Source organism: Schistocerca cancellata, chromosome 5 (genome assembly GCF_023864275.1).
Source record: "Schistocerca cancellata isolate TAMUIC-IGC-003103 chromosome 5, iqSchCanc2.1, whole genome shotgun sequence".
Lineage (NCBI taxonomy): Eukaryota > Metazoa > Arthropoda > Insecta > Orthoptera > Acrididae > Schistocerca > Schistocerca cancellata.
Genome location: NC_064630.1, coordinates 723,217,398 through 723,232,923, shown reverse-complemented (window position 1 = coordinate 723,232,923; position 15,526 = coordinate 723,217,398). Strand labels below are relative to the sequence as shown.

The following is a 15,526-nucleotide window of genomic DNA, read 5'->3' as shown; positions in this document are numbered from 1 at the left end:
GTCATCAATGGGCACATTAGCCGCCCGATTGACGTCACCAGCTCCATTAGGCAAATGTGTCCAATGTCAATGGCACTCTTCGCCGTCGCCATCGAACCCCTGCTTGCCTCCCTTATGAAACATCTACAAGGGCTACAAATACATGGAGAAAAGATCGTGCGCAAGGCGTACGCTGATGATGTTGGCTTCCTAGTCGTGAATGGCACTGAAGTAGAGAGCGCACTACAAATAGTAACAAAATATGAACAGGCATCTGGTGCAAAACTTACTAGAACAAAGTCGGGGATTTTCAACATTGGCCGTGGAATTGGGACGCAAACGCAGGGTCTGTTACGCGAGCTTGTAACCATGAAATGTCTCGGCATAGATTTTAAACGAAATATCAAACACACTATTGCTGCGAATTATCGAAAATTACTTAACAGCATACGCGCCTCTGTACAAGCACATAGTATTCGGAAACTCGATGAACTTCAGAAAGTAACAGTAGCAAATGTATATATCACATCCAAAGTTAATTACGTAGCACAAGTTCTGCTACCACCTGCGCCCTTGTTTAAAAGTATCGCATCTGCACTAGGACATTTTGTCAGCCGCGGACATATTTTCAAAGTCAAATATGACATTCTGATGCTCCCTACGAAATGTCGTGGGTTAAATCTCACCGATATCAGCAAAAAAGCGCAAGCCTTATACCTTTCAACCACATACAAACAATGGAAAGAACAACGTGGCACCCTTGCTGCACATTTGTTAAATGAAACAGCTCCTGCTGGCATCAGTGCACCTATAAATGTCCAACACATACCCAACGGACTATACCACTAGAAATACTTTTTAGTGGAATACAACTACATACAGGCAAAAATCCCTGAAAAAGACATCATGAAAGTGAAAGAACTTTACAATAACTTTATGAAAGACAAACCCAGAAACGACGTAGAACAAAAGTATCCTTGTTATAACCGGGAAACGATATGGCAAAATATTCACTGTCGGAACCTGCCAACGTATGTCAGATCGACCTGGTACTATGCTGTAAACAGGAAAATTACGACGAACTCTAAACTTCACTCTATTCGACTGGCCGAGTCACCGCTGTGTATATTATGTAATATACCAGATACCGAAGAGCATAGATTGTTGTGTGACAAGGTAAAAGACATATGGCTCTACACAAGACAAAAGATAGCGAGCGTCAGCAGAACTACGCCCAACGCCGTTACGCCTGCTGAATTTTTAAACCCTGACGGTATACCTTACCCTAAAACAAAACGAAACGCAATCAACTGGTTGAAAGGTCAAACGATGCATTACATCCTAACAAAAGAATCAAGCAATAGGGAGGACTTCTGGGTATACCTTACAACTGCGGACCAAAAGCTGATGTGTACTAAAAAATACAAAGAAAAATACGCAAATTTTTTAACTAAAACAATACTGTAACCAATAAAAGTGCGTAATTTACATTATCCATCGAAGCATTTCGTATATTAGACGAATGCTTTGTGGTACAAGGTTGCACTTCACGTAGCAAGAGGAGGATATCCAACAGCAAGTAATCAGAGAAGATCATATATATAAACCAGTTAAGTCCATAGGTATATATCAGTTTGTTTTGAGGGAAGCATACGACACAGTGATGAAACTGGCATCTTCCTTTTATTTAGTTTCTTTCTTTCATTTCTTCTTTTCACAGGAAGACGTATTTATATTATTTATGTGTAAAATCAGGCAGCAGAAGCCTACTTTAATTTATTACCTTTCTGAAGAAGAGTATTTTACTTATCAGCAATAATGAGTTTGCTTCTTTCCGTTTTTCCACGCACGGAGAAAGAAAATTATAGATGCAGTTACGTTTCCATAACAATTATGTGAAAGCCTTCTCAATGGAATTTACATTTATTTTTATTCAAGCCATGTTGCAAACAAAGGCAGCAGAAGGGGCATACTAGTTTGTCGGTCAGCAGATGCGCGTTTCCACATCATCAAGTTACATTCTCTCTTTAAAGGCGGAGAAGCCGGGCCGAGAAGGCAAAAAGGCGTAAAGGACGGGTTGAAGGGGAGGCAGGAGACCCGAAAAAAAAAGATGGTAGAGCACTTGCCCGCGAAAGGCAAAGGTCCCGAGTTCAAGTCTCGGTCGGGCACACAGTTTTAATCTGCCAGGAAGTTTCATTAGACAAATTGTTTCTCCGATATATATTTATTTTAATTATATATAATTTTAAACAAAAATTGCATACACTACTATGTGCTGTTTTGTTTTCTTCTTCGCAGTGGGTTTCAACAGATAACAAGAAAGTTGTGCTTATGGCTTATCGGCTTGTGATGAATACTACTACGGAAACTAAATCGTTCGAAACTTTGTAGTTACACCTTTTTCAGATTAAAACTATGCGAAATACCGTCATAGAAGCGCTTGTCTTCAGAGATCCAGCAGCAGGGGAGGTATCTCATGTCCCATATGCATGCTAATGATCGCAAACGATTTACGCATTATTTTAGACGCCTTCAGTTCCCATTAAAGGTTTCGTTGGCAATATCATTAAACAAGGCTCAAGGTCAGATATATGGGACAGAGCAGATGGGAGGGTGGGAGGCAATAAACATTGAGATGGGCAGGGAGGAAATGGACAGAGAGAGGGAGGTGGATTAGGAGGAGGAGGAGAAGGAGGAGCAGGGAGAGGTGAGATAGATTGGAGAAGGAAATGGCCAGAGAGAGGGGGAGGAGAAGATGGACAGAGAGAGGGGGGAGAAGGAGATTAGGAGGTATATCAAACTCTTATAAATATTTAGCAACTGCAAAGCATTTCCAGGTTAGTATAGTATATAGTGTGCAGTTGTATAGAACGGCAGGCTAGACTTGGCGGAGGGTGTGATGGCGCTAATCTTCCTAGTTTAATTATGAATAAACAAATAAAAAGATAAATTTTCACCTCATTTACGTATCGACTGGTTATTTAAAAAACTATATATGAAGGTAGTATCTGTTCCCGAAAGAACAGATAGCATTGATGACCTTGCAGCTTCTCTAGAATGAAATGATAATTAAATCGACTCCATAGCTGCAAACAGACGTTGATATACATGTTGGGAATGTGGGTCTCACGGGGAGCATGGAAGGGATACGTCTCTGCAGGCGCACTATTCTCTGTGCCGTCGGTGGCTCAGATGGATACAGCGTCTGCCATGTAAAGAGGAGATCCGGTGTTCGAGTCCCGGTCACGACACACATTTTCAACATGCCCCCAATGATGTATATCAACGCCTGTTTGCAGCTAGGGAGTCGATTTTATTAACATTTTATTTAAAAAACAGTAAAAATTTAAGTTTTTATGCTTTGTGTTTTGTCCAGTAGAAGCCAAAATTGCTTTGTCCGGTGGAACCCAAATGTACCGCTCTGGTAGTTTAATGTTCCGACTGTTATTACTCGTGCTAGACATTGTCATACCCTACAGTATACAGAATAAAATCCCTTGTATCTAAGTATACAATAGAAATGCGTAGAAAAAACGACACTACAAAAATTAAGTTCTTGCATCGAAAAAATCACGACGAGCAGATAACTCGTCGCCGTTCCGAAATGTACAGTTGTTTTGATTCAAAATCGTGTTTTTACCCTTGTTCCTGCGTAGCAGCAGTGGTGCGACAGCTGCTGTCACAGCTATTACAGCTTTTGTCCAATAGAATCCGCTGTGCCATACTATCCGACCTCCCCTGCAACGTCCAACGTCCTACAACGTCCCTGTTTACTGATGCGCGTGGGATTAGGCATTTTGTGACACACTGATGAGCACGGCTTCACCAGTTCAAGGAAAAAATTTTGTTTCTGCAATGTCGTTAATGGGCGCTGTCACTACTTGCCACACGTTTTCAGATTGGTTGGTCTGCTGGAGTCGCTGATGAACCCGGTGGCGATGTTGCAGTTCCTGGTGGGAGCCGTCTCCTCCTGCGTGGTGCTCTTCTCAGCCACCTACGTACGTAACGCTTCACCCTGCACCAATGCAGAAACTTTCCTAACTACGTCCTAGTAGGAGGGGCGCTCCATAAGTAATGCGTCACTTTCTTTTTTTTCTGAGAGCAGGTTGGTGTTTTATTCAAGAAATCCAATACACCGTACTGTTTCCCACTCTTTCGCCTACAAAACCCTATTTTTCAACGTAATCTCCATTCAGTGTGGCGGCCGTACCACCTACTCGGAGGGCCTGCATACCCGCATGGTACAACTCTATTGGTCGACGTCGAGGCCAACGTCTTGCTGCATTCTCCATGACCTAGTAGATAGTGTCGGAAGTTCCATGCGGCTTTTCGCGGATGAGGCTGTAGTATACAGAGAAGTTGCAGCATTAGAAAATTGTAGCGAAATGCAGGGAGATCTGCAGCGGATAGGCACTTGGTGCAGGGAGTGGCAACTGACCCTTAACTTAGACAAATGTAATGTATTGCGAATACATAGAAAGAAGGATCCTTTATTGTATGATTATATGATAGCGGAACAAACACTGGTAGCAGTTACTTCTGTAAAATATCTGGGAGTATGCGTGCGGAACGATTTGAAGTGGAATGATCATATAAAATTAATTGTTGGTAAGGCGGGTACCAGGTTGAGATTAATTGGGAGAGTCCTTAGAAAATGTAGTCGATCAACAAAGGAGGTGGCTTACAAAACACTCGTTCGACCTATACTTGAGTATTGCTCATCAGTGTGGGATCCGTACCAGATGGGGTTGACGGAGGAGATACAGAAGATCCAAAGAAGAGCGGCGCGTTTCGTCGCAGGGTTATTTGGTAACCGTGATAGCGTGACGGAAATGTTTAACAAACTCAAGTGGCAGACTCTGCAAGAGAGGCGCTCTGCAATGCGGTGTAGCTTGCTCGCCAGGTTTCGAGCGGGTGCGTTTCTGGATGAGGTATCGAATATATTGCTTCCCCCTACTTATACCTCCCGAGGAGATCACGAATGTAAAATTAGAGAGATTAGAGCACGCACGGAGGCTTTCAGACAGTCGTTCTTCCCGCGAACCATACGCGACTGGAACAGGAAAGGGAGGTAATGACAGTGGCACGTAAAGTGCCCTCCGCCACAAACCGTTGGGTGGCTTGCGGAGTATAAATGTAGATGTAGATGTAGATGTAGACTTTTTCCTGTGGAGTGCATCCACCATTGGCCAAACAGATGGAAGTCGTAAGGTGCGAAACCCCGGCTGAAGTGTGGATGAGGAAGAGCAGTCCAGTGAAGTGTGCGAGGGCTTGCGTTGTCATGGAAAAGGAGACGTTCCTTTACATTTTTATGGCGACGAAAAAGGCTGAAGTCGTCTCTTCAATTTGTTGAGGGTCGCACAGTGCTCTACAGAGTTGGTAGTGGAACTACGAGGAAGGGCATCAAGCAGAATAGCCCCTACAGTGTCCCAGAAGACCGTTGCCATGACATTACCGGGTGAGGGTGCGGCTTTGAACTGTGATGTGGTGTGTCGCCACTCCATGGATTGCCGTTTTGTTTCCTGCTGGAACTGAATACTCCATGTTTCATCGCCTGTGACGACATTCGACAAGAAATTGTCACGAGCAGCCTTGTAACTCGCAAGCAAATTCCACACAGATGCTCTTTATGGTGTAAGGGGTTCATTAGGGGTTCATTACTATTCGCTAGCGCAGTTGAGCAGATGTAATTTCGATGGACTGCTCACGCACTGCCTGCGATATGAATATCTATGCTACAATAGAATCACAGGTCAGAGCAGTGTTGTCGAGTTTAGTAGCTCGCAGAGAGCAGTCGTGTTTTGTATCCATTTGGTCATTGTCTGATTCATGAAAAAGTTTTCTGATTGGTTGTGCACTGTTGGTCACTACATCGGAATTAAATAAATCTGACATATTTTTTAGTAAATTGTTCATCTTCATTATTAACATTTATCTGCTCACTGTGTAAATTTTGCACATCTGATGTGTCAAACTGGGCAGCGTTCGCTGTGGTGGAACGCGCTGCGTCATCAATTGTTGTTAAATTTGCAGTGGACATTATTAAATTTCTTTGCTCATCATTTAAGTTTGAATCGTTACTGGTGGTTGGCACAAACTAATTGTCTAAAGTTGCGAGATTAGAATTATGACACTGAGTATCTCTAATATTGTCAGTCAAACTGTTCAGGTCGGTGTTTTCATTCATTACACTTGGCGATGCACTGTTTGCAGTTTTTAGCGGCATTTCTCATAAATTAAAGGTGGACACAAAATCAAACCAAGACAAAGCGAATACAAAGTGGAATAAATACAATGACAACAAAAGGCAATAATGTTTGAAAATGTAGTGACAAATTAGTAAATGCGTTGCACCAAATGCCAACTACATTAACACTAGATAAGAGCAGATATATAGCTGGCTACTTCTCAGAAAATTCTCAAAATACATTCCTGGCCGGATGTCGACAAGTGTAACCTCCCAACAGAAAAAATAATTATAATATTCACATTTAGTATAACCTCCGAACAGAAAAATCTCGTTTAAGTATCCGATAGAAAAATTTATTTCCAATAATAAAATTTCAAGTTTTTATGTGACCTTCCATTAAAGACTCACTGCATATCGAGATTAATAAGTTTTGGCGTCAGCAGCGCTGCGTCATGGTCCTGTGAAATCATCCTGAATAAACTGAAAAATTCTTACCTCACAATGATGTCGCTGAATAACGCTATCTATATATCTACTCCTATAAGAAAATTTGTTTTGGCACAGCCCAGTGCAATGCTGGACACTAGATTTTCATTTGTAGGAAAACAACTGATTTTCTTTTGCTTAATGAACATGAGTACGCACAGGAAAAATTCGTAAAATCTTTAAACTCAGATAAATGACTGGCAAAAGTTATTATTGAAACATTTCTACAAGGAATTACATGGGACTTTCACATTACAATTGTGGTTAAATCAGTTGTGGTAATTACCATATGCGCGCGGCAACAAAGAACAATAATATTTTTTTTTACCTTGGATCACATCGCTCAGGCACCACCATCGTTCTGCACGACCGGCCCAACACAAGTCAACCGCTGCACCGCCGTGTCCGAACTCCATAATTCAATTGCTCTGTGCGAGCTACAAAACACGACTGCTCTCTGCGAGCTACTAAACTCTACTTACTGCCAACACTACTCTGACCTGCGATTCTATTGTAGTATAGATATTCCATATCGCAGGCAGCGCGTGAGCAATTCATCGAAATTACATCTTCTCAAGTGAGCTAGCGAATAGTAATGAACCCCTTACAATGGTCTTCTGTTACGTGGCGAGAAACCCGGCGGGCACACACCTTTGAGTACCCCAACTGGCGGACTAGTGTGTCAGCTCTACCAAAAGAGACGTCCAGTTGAGCAGCGAGGTGGTTTATTGTGATCCGTCGATCACCTCGAATGAGAGTGTCCGCACGTTCCAACTTTGCAGGAATCACATCTGTGTGCGGCCGGCCGGCACGAGGATGATCGGTCAAATATACGCGACCTTGTATCGATGATGACCGACGCCTCTCCCAACGACTCACCGTGCTTTTGTTCACTACCAGGTCTCCGTAGATACTCTGCAAGCGCCGAAGAGTGTGTGCGATCTTCTGGTTTTCCGCCAAAAGAGACTCAATGAGAGTTCTCTGCTTGGAACGCACTTCCATTACAGCCGCCATTCTGGAGGCTATACATAGCGCCGCCACCTATTGTAACTTACGGAAAGTGCAGGGGCAGAAGTGAAAATATTTAACGATTTCCCGTAACGAACGCCGCATTTTTTCAACCAAAATTGGCCGAGGAAGAGAAGTGTTGCATTATTTATTGAACATCCCACGTATATCAACACTGTTGACGCCTCCAGGCTTTTTTGGGGAACAAATGCACAAAATATGAACACAATTTTCAACTCCAGAAAAGAGCCATAAGAATAGTAACCAAAATACTAGTCGAGCTGATTGTAAAGAACTGTTCAGAACGCTGGGGATTTTAACTGCTCCATGTGAATGCATTTACCAGGCAGTTGTACATATCAAAAATAACATTGTTAGTTACTGCACAAACAGCTCTGTCTATTACTATGCAACAAGAGATAGACTCAACTTATATTTACCAAGAAAAAATAAACATAGAACTCAAAACAGCATTTTCTACCAAGGAATAAAACTGTACAATAAATTACCAAAAGAGATTAAAGAAATTGCAAAAATACACTAATTTAAAATGGCAGCTAAAAAGTACCTGTTATGCAATACATTTTATACATTGTACTTAGCTAAAACAGGGGTATGATAAAAATATTATACAAATAAATAATAATAATAATGATTATAAAATATCCAACATTCCACATAACGCTTTCACTTTCTGTTTTTTCCTTCTTTTTTTTCCTTTCTAGAAATACTTACCCCCGAGCTATGCATGGCACAATACTAACACCTCTTCCTCTTTCTGAGCTCAACATCTCACTCATTATGGAGGGATGCTGACTCAGTTTTTCAGGATAGCAAATGGGAGTTACGGTACAAGGTCACCAGTGTATGTGTGTGTGTGTGTGTGTGTGTGTGTGTGTGTGTGTGAGTGAGTGTGTGTGTGTGTATGTGTGTGTGTGTATGTAGTGAGTGAAGTGTTATGAAACACTGTGTGTATAGTGTGTGCAGTGACTGATAGTGAGATATGAGTGAACAATGTGGCATTACATTATTTAATAAGTTATTTGTTAAAAAAGTATTGTATACCAGGAGTAAATTTAATGATAGTCTCTACCTAGAAGTCTGTAAATATATGTGTATACGAGTTAGCTTATTTTAAATTGATCTAAATTTGTAAGTACTTTGACATGTCATACATCCTTGTAAAAAGAGATCTACGGATGAATAAAGCTACTACTACCACTACTACTTCGCGAAACTTAAAACTATGTGCATATGGCAGGAGAGTGGAGCAAGTATGAAGGGCTAGGACTACAAGTACAACTCTTGGATATCATATGCGAAGCAAGATTAACTTGGGTATCACATTTTGTGAACTTCAAAAAGAACTGCAATAAATTCTTCAACCTATTTCGATTTATTTCTTGAGTTTTGGTTGGCTAAGCATCCCCAATGTTATAAATAATACACCGCTCACTAATAAGGTTTGTGGATGTAACCTACTTTATACCTACTTTATACCATAATGCAATCCAAAATATTTTGTAAATATTGGATAGATTACAACTCATTTGTGTTCATACTCGTTTCGTAACTATGCCAACCACCCCAATAAATGATCCACTAGGGCAGACCAGAGAAATGTAAATAAGGGGACAGATGCTAGTATACAGATGTTAATTTAAACAAGTTTCCTACTAGGACAGTTTAGTTATTACGAGCTGCAGTAAGCTCTATGATGTTTAAAGCAGAGTTCGTCGCAGACAAATACACTGCCGTCTGCGGCAGTTACATTGCACTAAAATATTTATCTGAAAACTTTATTCCTCGAGTGAACTACCGTCCTTTAACTTTTAACAGAACCTGTCTCTTAAACTACTGACAGTTTAGTGTATGAATGAACACCATATCCAGTAGCCTAATCTCAGTTTCATTTCCCCATTTTTAAATTTTAAAGAAGGAAATTGGGTACCTACATCGACGTATCTAAAGTCATAGGAGAAAACTTAGGTGTTTCATATTGTATCCTAAAACACATCACAATATTGCAAACTTGTACACTACATGCAGTGTTGAAGCTGTAGCCACAGAAGAAACAATGCGGAAGGCAAAAAGTAGGCATCAGAGGTAAGAATCACAGCCGACTCAGCGTACTTAAGACAACGCTAAAAACCGATACACAATAAATATTGCTCCAGAGGTGGAAAAATATTGTATCAGAAGTAAAAGAGTGTAAAACCTCACTATAATACAAAATTCAATGAGAAAATTAGTAACCTTATCAAACTAGTTGCGATCATTGGTAGTATTATTCAGATTCCAAACCCATGCATCCTCTCCATGACAATAATAAAGAGAAACCCTACACAAAATATTTCAATTGTTTCTTGGTAGCAATAGATATTTTCATTTAAAAATTACACTGCTACCTAGATATGCAATAATTTGATATTCAGAGAAAATATACTTAAAGAGAAAAGAGGTCTAACGAGGGGAAACTCATTTATTGACATTACAGAAAAAATATCTATGAGTTGTGATGAAGTTCCTTCGGAGAGCTTATCCTGTGGATACGCCACAAAACACGTCGCCTGCCACAGAATTATCTGAATTCATTTTCGTCATGGATGGTAGATCAGAGTCAAGGGCAAGCGCTATTAGGATCCTGTGAACATTGCTACAGGCACAAACACACACATACACGCATTACCAAGTCCCCTGCGTTAATGAGAATAAACAAGCCGCTATCTAATCAAACTATTTCAACGAAATTCGCTGTGTGCTGACAAATATATTCGTTTTCAGTTCAGATAAAGCTGTCCTTACAAGAGCCCGAGGGCACAGCAGCGTGATTATCAAGTGTTCTGACACTACGTCGTACAGATCTGACTTTAAAACTGGCATAAAAAGAGAAAAAGAATAGATACACAAAGAATGATTGCCTAAAACAACTTGTGATTTACTTTATACGCTTCAAAACATTTAAGTTAAAAAATTTCATCTTTAAAGAATATTCTGTTAACTGCAAAACTCATTACGAACTGCAAAACTCGTTACGAAACATGAAACACAGAGAAAGAAACTGTTTGACTGCATTATCGCCTACATTACTGCAAGCAGTGTTTGATTTCGATATTATGTGGAATCATCGCCTTAGATGTACGATTTTGAAACTGTGGTAACAGGGATAAGACCGCCAGAGTGTTAGACCCACTAATCCCAAAGTAAAAACCTGAAATGAATATTTTATTTGAAGATAGTTGTATGGGACGAAGATGAAGTTACTCAGATCATGTTCACGGTTAAAGAAAGCCAAACCGCAGCCGGATATATGGTGTACAATCTCTGCAACCAATCACATGACTGCGGAGACAAGGTTGCTAAAGCAGGCCTCTGCTGGCGCTCGATTCGATACGTTGCAGTGGGAGAAACTTTCAGAACTAGTATTTCGCCGGCAAGGGGAGGGAAGTGGTGGTATTAAGTTCTCATTACGAAACCTTGCATCAATATCTTGGATGAAATTATTTCTAACTTTCTGTAGTGTCTTATGAAGAACAGGAATCTGACACGTCAGCTTCGGATGAAACTATTAAGCGAGTATCGTGACGTACGATGTAATTTCGCGGCATGGTCTTTGAAACGTTGGTGCATTTGTATTTCCCCTGCAGCTTAGTGGGGATAGCAATTAGCAAATTTCTTGGACGTGGTGGATGCGCTGGAGAGCTTTGTTCTTGATCTGTTCTTTTTATATACACTATGTGATCAAAAGTATCCGGACACCTGGCTGTAAATCACTGCCTTCCATCGGTAATGCTGGAATTAAATATGGAGTGGGCCCACCCTTAGCCTTGATAACACCTCCCACTCTCGCAGGCATACGTTCAATCAGGTTCTGGAAAGTTTCTTGGGGAATGGCAGCCTGTCCTTCACGGAGTGCTGCACTGAGGAGAGGGATCGATATCGGTCGATGTGGCCTGCCACAAAGTCAGCGTTCCAAAACATCCCAAAGGTGTTCTATAGGATTCAGATCAGGGCTCTGTGCAGGCAGGTCCATTACAGGGATGTTACTATCGTTTAACGACTCCGCCACAGGCCGTACATTATGGACAGCTGCTCGGTCGTGTTGAATGATGCAATCGCCATCCCCGGATTGCTCTTCAACAGTGGGAAGCAAGAAGGTGCTTAAAACATCAATGTAGGCCTGTGCTGCGATAGTGCCACGCAAAACAACAAGCCCCCTCCATGAAAAATACGACCACACCATAACACCACCGCCTCCGAATTTTACTGTCGGCGCTACACACGCTGGCAGATGACGTTCACCAGGCATTCGCCATACCAGTGCCATCGGATCGCCACACTGTGTACCGTTATTCGTCACTCCACACAACGTTTCTCACTGTTCAATCGTCCAATGTTTTTCGCTCCTTACACCAAGCGAGGCGTTGTCTGGCATTTACCGGGGTGATGTGTGGCGTGTGGCTTATGAGCAGCCGCTCGACCATGAAATCCAAGTTTTCTCACCTCCCACCTAACTGTCAGAGTACTTGTAGTGGATCCTGATGCTGTTTGGAATTCCTGTGTGATGGTCTGGATAGATGTCTGCCTATTGCACTCTACGGCCGTCTTCAACTGTCGGCGGTCTCTGTCAGTCAACAGACGAGGTCAGCCTGTACGTTTTTGTGCTGTAGGTGGCCCTTCACGTTTCCACTTCACTATCACATATGAAACAGTGGACCTACGGATGTTTAGGAGTGTGGAAATCTCTCGTACAGACGTATGACACAAGAGATATCCAGTCACCTGATCTCGTTCGAAGTCCCTGAGTTCCGCGGAGCTCCCCATTCTGCTCTCTCACGATTCTAATGACTACTGACGTCGCTGATATGGAGTACCCGGCAGTAGGTGGCAGCAAAATGCACCTAATATGAAAAACGTATATTTTTGGGGGTGTCCGGATACTTTTGATCACATAGTGTATGTGTCTTGATTGCGGGTTCCCACGAGGAACACGTGTAGTTCATAACTGATCTTACAGACGCTGAGGGTTACGAGCCCACATTATTCAAAGAGTGTAGATGTTTCGTTAACGATTGGATATAGGGAAGCCAAGATGGCAGATGATTGATTCCAGTCTGCTTCTAGTCTGCATGGTCTTTCCACGGCAATTGGTGATCAAGCGCAACAAAAAGATATTTTGCAGTCGGAATCCATTGTACTGGTGCACCGAATAGAATTGTGTCACCTGTTACTCGTGGTCATCGTTTCGTTAGGACAGTCGCTTGACTTATGGCGGTATTGTGCTTAATGCGCGAATCTGTTTCCCATGTTTCGAAATCTCTGCAGTCATCCTAGTCTTCTTATCACATCTGTCGCCTGTGCCTGCAGATGAGAGCGTTGTCTTTAGGTTGTATGTATTTGTTGACACGAGATGACAACGGAAGATCTGCCATGTAAGCTCTATTCAAGTAAGGGCCTAGTGTCGAGTCTTGAAGTACTACTGCAAGTACTTGTTACTGGTTGAAGTATAGCCTTAATAATCCAGAAGCATTGACCACTTGTAATGTCAGAAAAGCAGCCACTGCGACGAAAGTGTTACGTCTTCTTGAATTAAGGTGGTGCTGGTAAATTCCTATGCGACCAAACTTCTGTGGTCATCGAGCCCTAGGCTTACACACTACTTAATCTAACTTATACTAACTTACGCTAAGGATAGCACACACACGCCAATGGCCGAGGGAGGACTCGAACCTCCGACGGGCCGAACTGTGTCAAGGCTCCTCAAACCGCGCGGCCACCACGTTACCTGGTAAAACAGGATAATTTTTTTTTATGGAACTGAGCGGATAGTGCTATTCTAAATTATCTTCTGCTAGATTTGATGTACACAACTGAATGAAAACAAATTACTTGTGGATAGCTTTAAAGTTGAATGATAAGAGGGAAAGAAATTAAATACAGACTCAAATTACGACGTACGCAACCAACTTTAGACTAAAATAGCCTAGTTCCAAGAAATTTCAGGCAACTGGCGGATGTCTGTAACTTGCTACCTCCAAAACGTCGGCGCAGAGTTTTCTGTCCATCTTCGGGTGTGTACTGGCGACACACACTAGCCTCCCCTGTTTAATACCCCGACGGCTGATGTGATGGGCATGAAGATAAAATAATACTTCTTCGATTGCCACCACTTTCACCGGCATTGAATGTTATTAATCTAAATGTTATAGTCTGGACTGGTAAAAAACGATGGCGTGCTGAAACCTAATGCCTTAAAATTTTTTATGTGAAAACTTGTAATGGTTTATAAATAAAACAAACGTTATTAACATTACATAGCACGCCCGGTTAGCCGAGCGGTCTCACGCACGGCTTTCCGGAGCGGGAAGGAGCGCCTGGTCCCCGGCACGAATCCGCCCGGCGGACTTGTGTCGAGGTCTGGCCAGTCTGTGGATGGTTTTTAGGCGGTTTTCCATCTGCCTCGGCGCATGCGGACTGGTTCCCCTTATTGCGCCTCCGCTACACTATGTCGACGATTGCTCGCAAACAAACAAGTTCTCCACGTACGTGTACACCACCATTATTCTACCACGCAAACATAGGGGTTACACTCGTCTAGTGTGAGACGGACGTTCCCTGTGGAGGGGATTCGACCGTGGGCCGAACCGCACAATGACCCTGGGTTCGGTGTGAGGCGACGGAGGGGTGAAGTGGACTGCGGTAGTCGTCGTGGGGTTGTGGACCACTGCGGCTGCGGCGGGAACGGAGCCTTCTCGTCGTTTCTAGGTCCCTTGTTAGCATACAACATACAATATTACATATCTTTATTCTTCATTTCTACATATCTAAACACACCAAAAAAAGTTTTGCATCATCTCGGTCCCGAGAGTTCCGGAAACTGTACAGAAAATTGGAATAGAGATCAACATAAACATTATTTCTGCCCTTTCTGTTGCTCATGAAAATCACACATTGCATGTTGCACCACCATACAGCGAGACCTTCAGAGGTGGTGGTCCAGATTGCCGTACACACCGGTACTTCTAATACCCAGTAGCACATCCTCTTAGATTGATGCATGACTGTATTCGTCGTGGCAACTATGCACAAGTTCATTAAGGCACTCTTGGTCCAGATTGTCGACGGAGACCCCTCAGAGTGGTTGGTGGGTCACGTCGCCCATAATAAATAAATGTCGTGTGACTAGGGCCTCCCGTCGGGTAGATCGTTCGCCGGGTGTAAGTCTTTCGATTTGACGCCACTTCGGCGACTTGCGCGTCGATGGGGATGAAATGATGATGATTAGGGCAACACAACACCCAGTCCCTGAGCGGAGAAAACCTCCAACCCAGCCGGGAATCGAACCCGGGCCCTTAGGGTTGACATTCTGTCGCGCTGACCACTCAGCCACCGGGGGCGGACACGTCGTCCATAAACAGCCCTTTTCAATCAATCCCAAGCATGTTCGATAGGATTCATGTCTAGAGAACATGCTGGCCACTCTAGTAGAGCGATGTCGTTATCCTGAAGGAAGTCGTTCACAAGATGTGCACGATGGGACGCGAATTGTCGTCCATGAAGACGAATACCTCACCAATAGGCTGCCGATGTGGTTGCAGTATCTGTCGGAGGACGACATTCACGTATCGTACAGCCGTTACCGCACCATCCACGACCACCAGCGGCGTACGTCGCTCCCACATAATGCCACCCCAAAACAGCAGGGAACCTCCACCTTGTTGCACTCGCTGGACAGTGTGTCTAAGTCGTTCAGCCTGACCGGGTTGCTTCCAAACACGGCTCCGACGATTGTCTTGTTGAAGGCATATGCGACACTCATCGGTAAAGAGAATGTGATGCCAATCCAGAGCGGTCCATTCGGCA

At 42.9% G+C, this 15,526-nt stretch overlaps 1 protein-coding gene across 1 annotated transcript in view; it reads left to right on the top strand.

Annotated features, from left to right (window-relative positions):
• Window positions 1–15,526, top strand: part of LOC126188781 (odorant receptor Or2-like) — a 44,357-nt gene that overhangs the window by 7,320 nt on the left and 21,511 nt on the right. Inside the window, exon 2 of the mRNA XM_049930393.1 lies at window positions 3,878–3,977. Coding sequence (XP_049786350.1) covers window positions 3,878–3,977 — 100 coding nt within the window. The remainder of the gene's footprint in view (window positions 1–3,877; window positions 3,978–15,526) is intronic.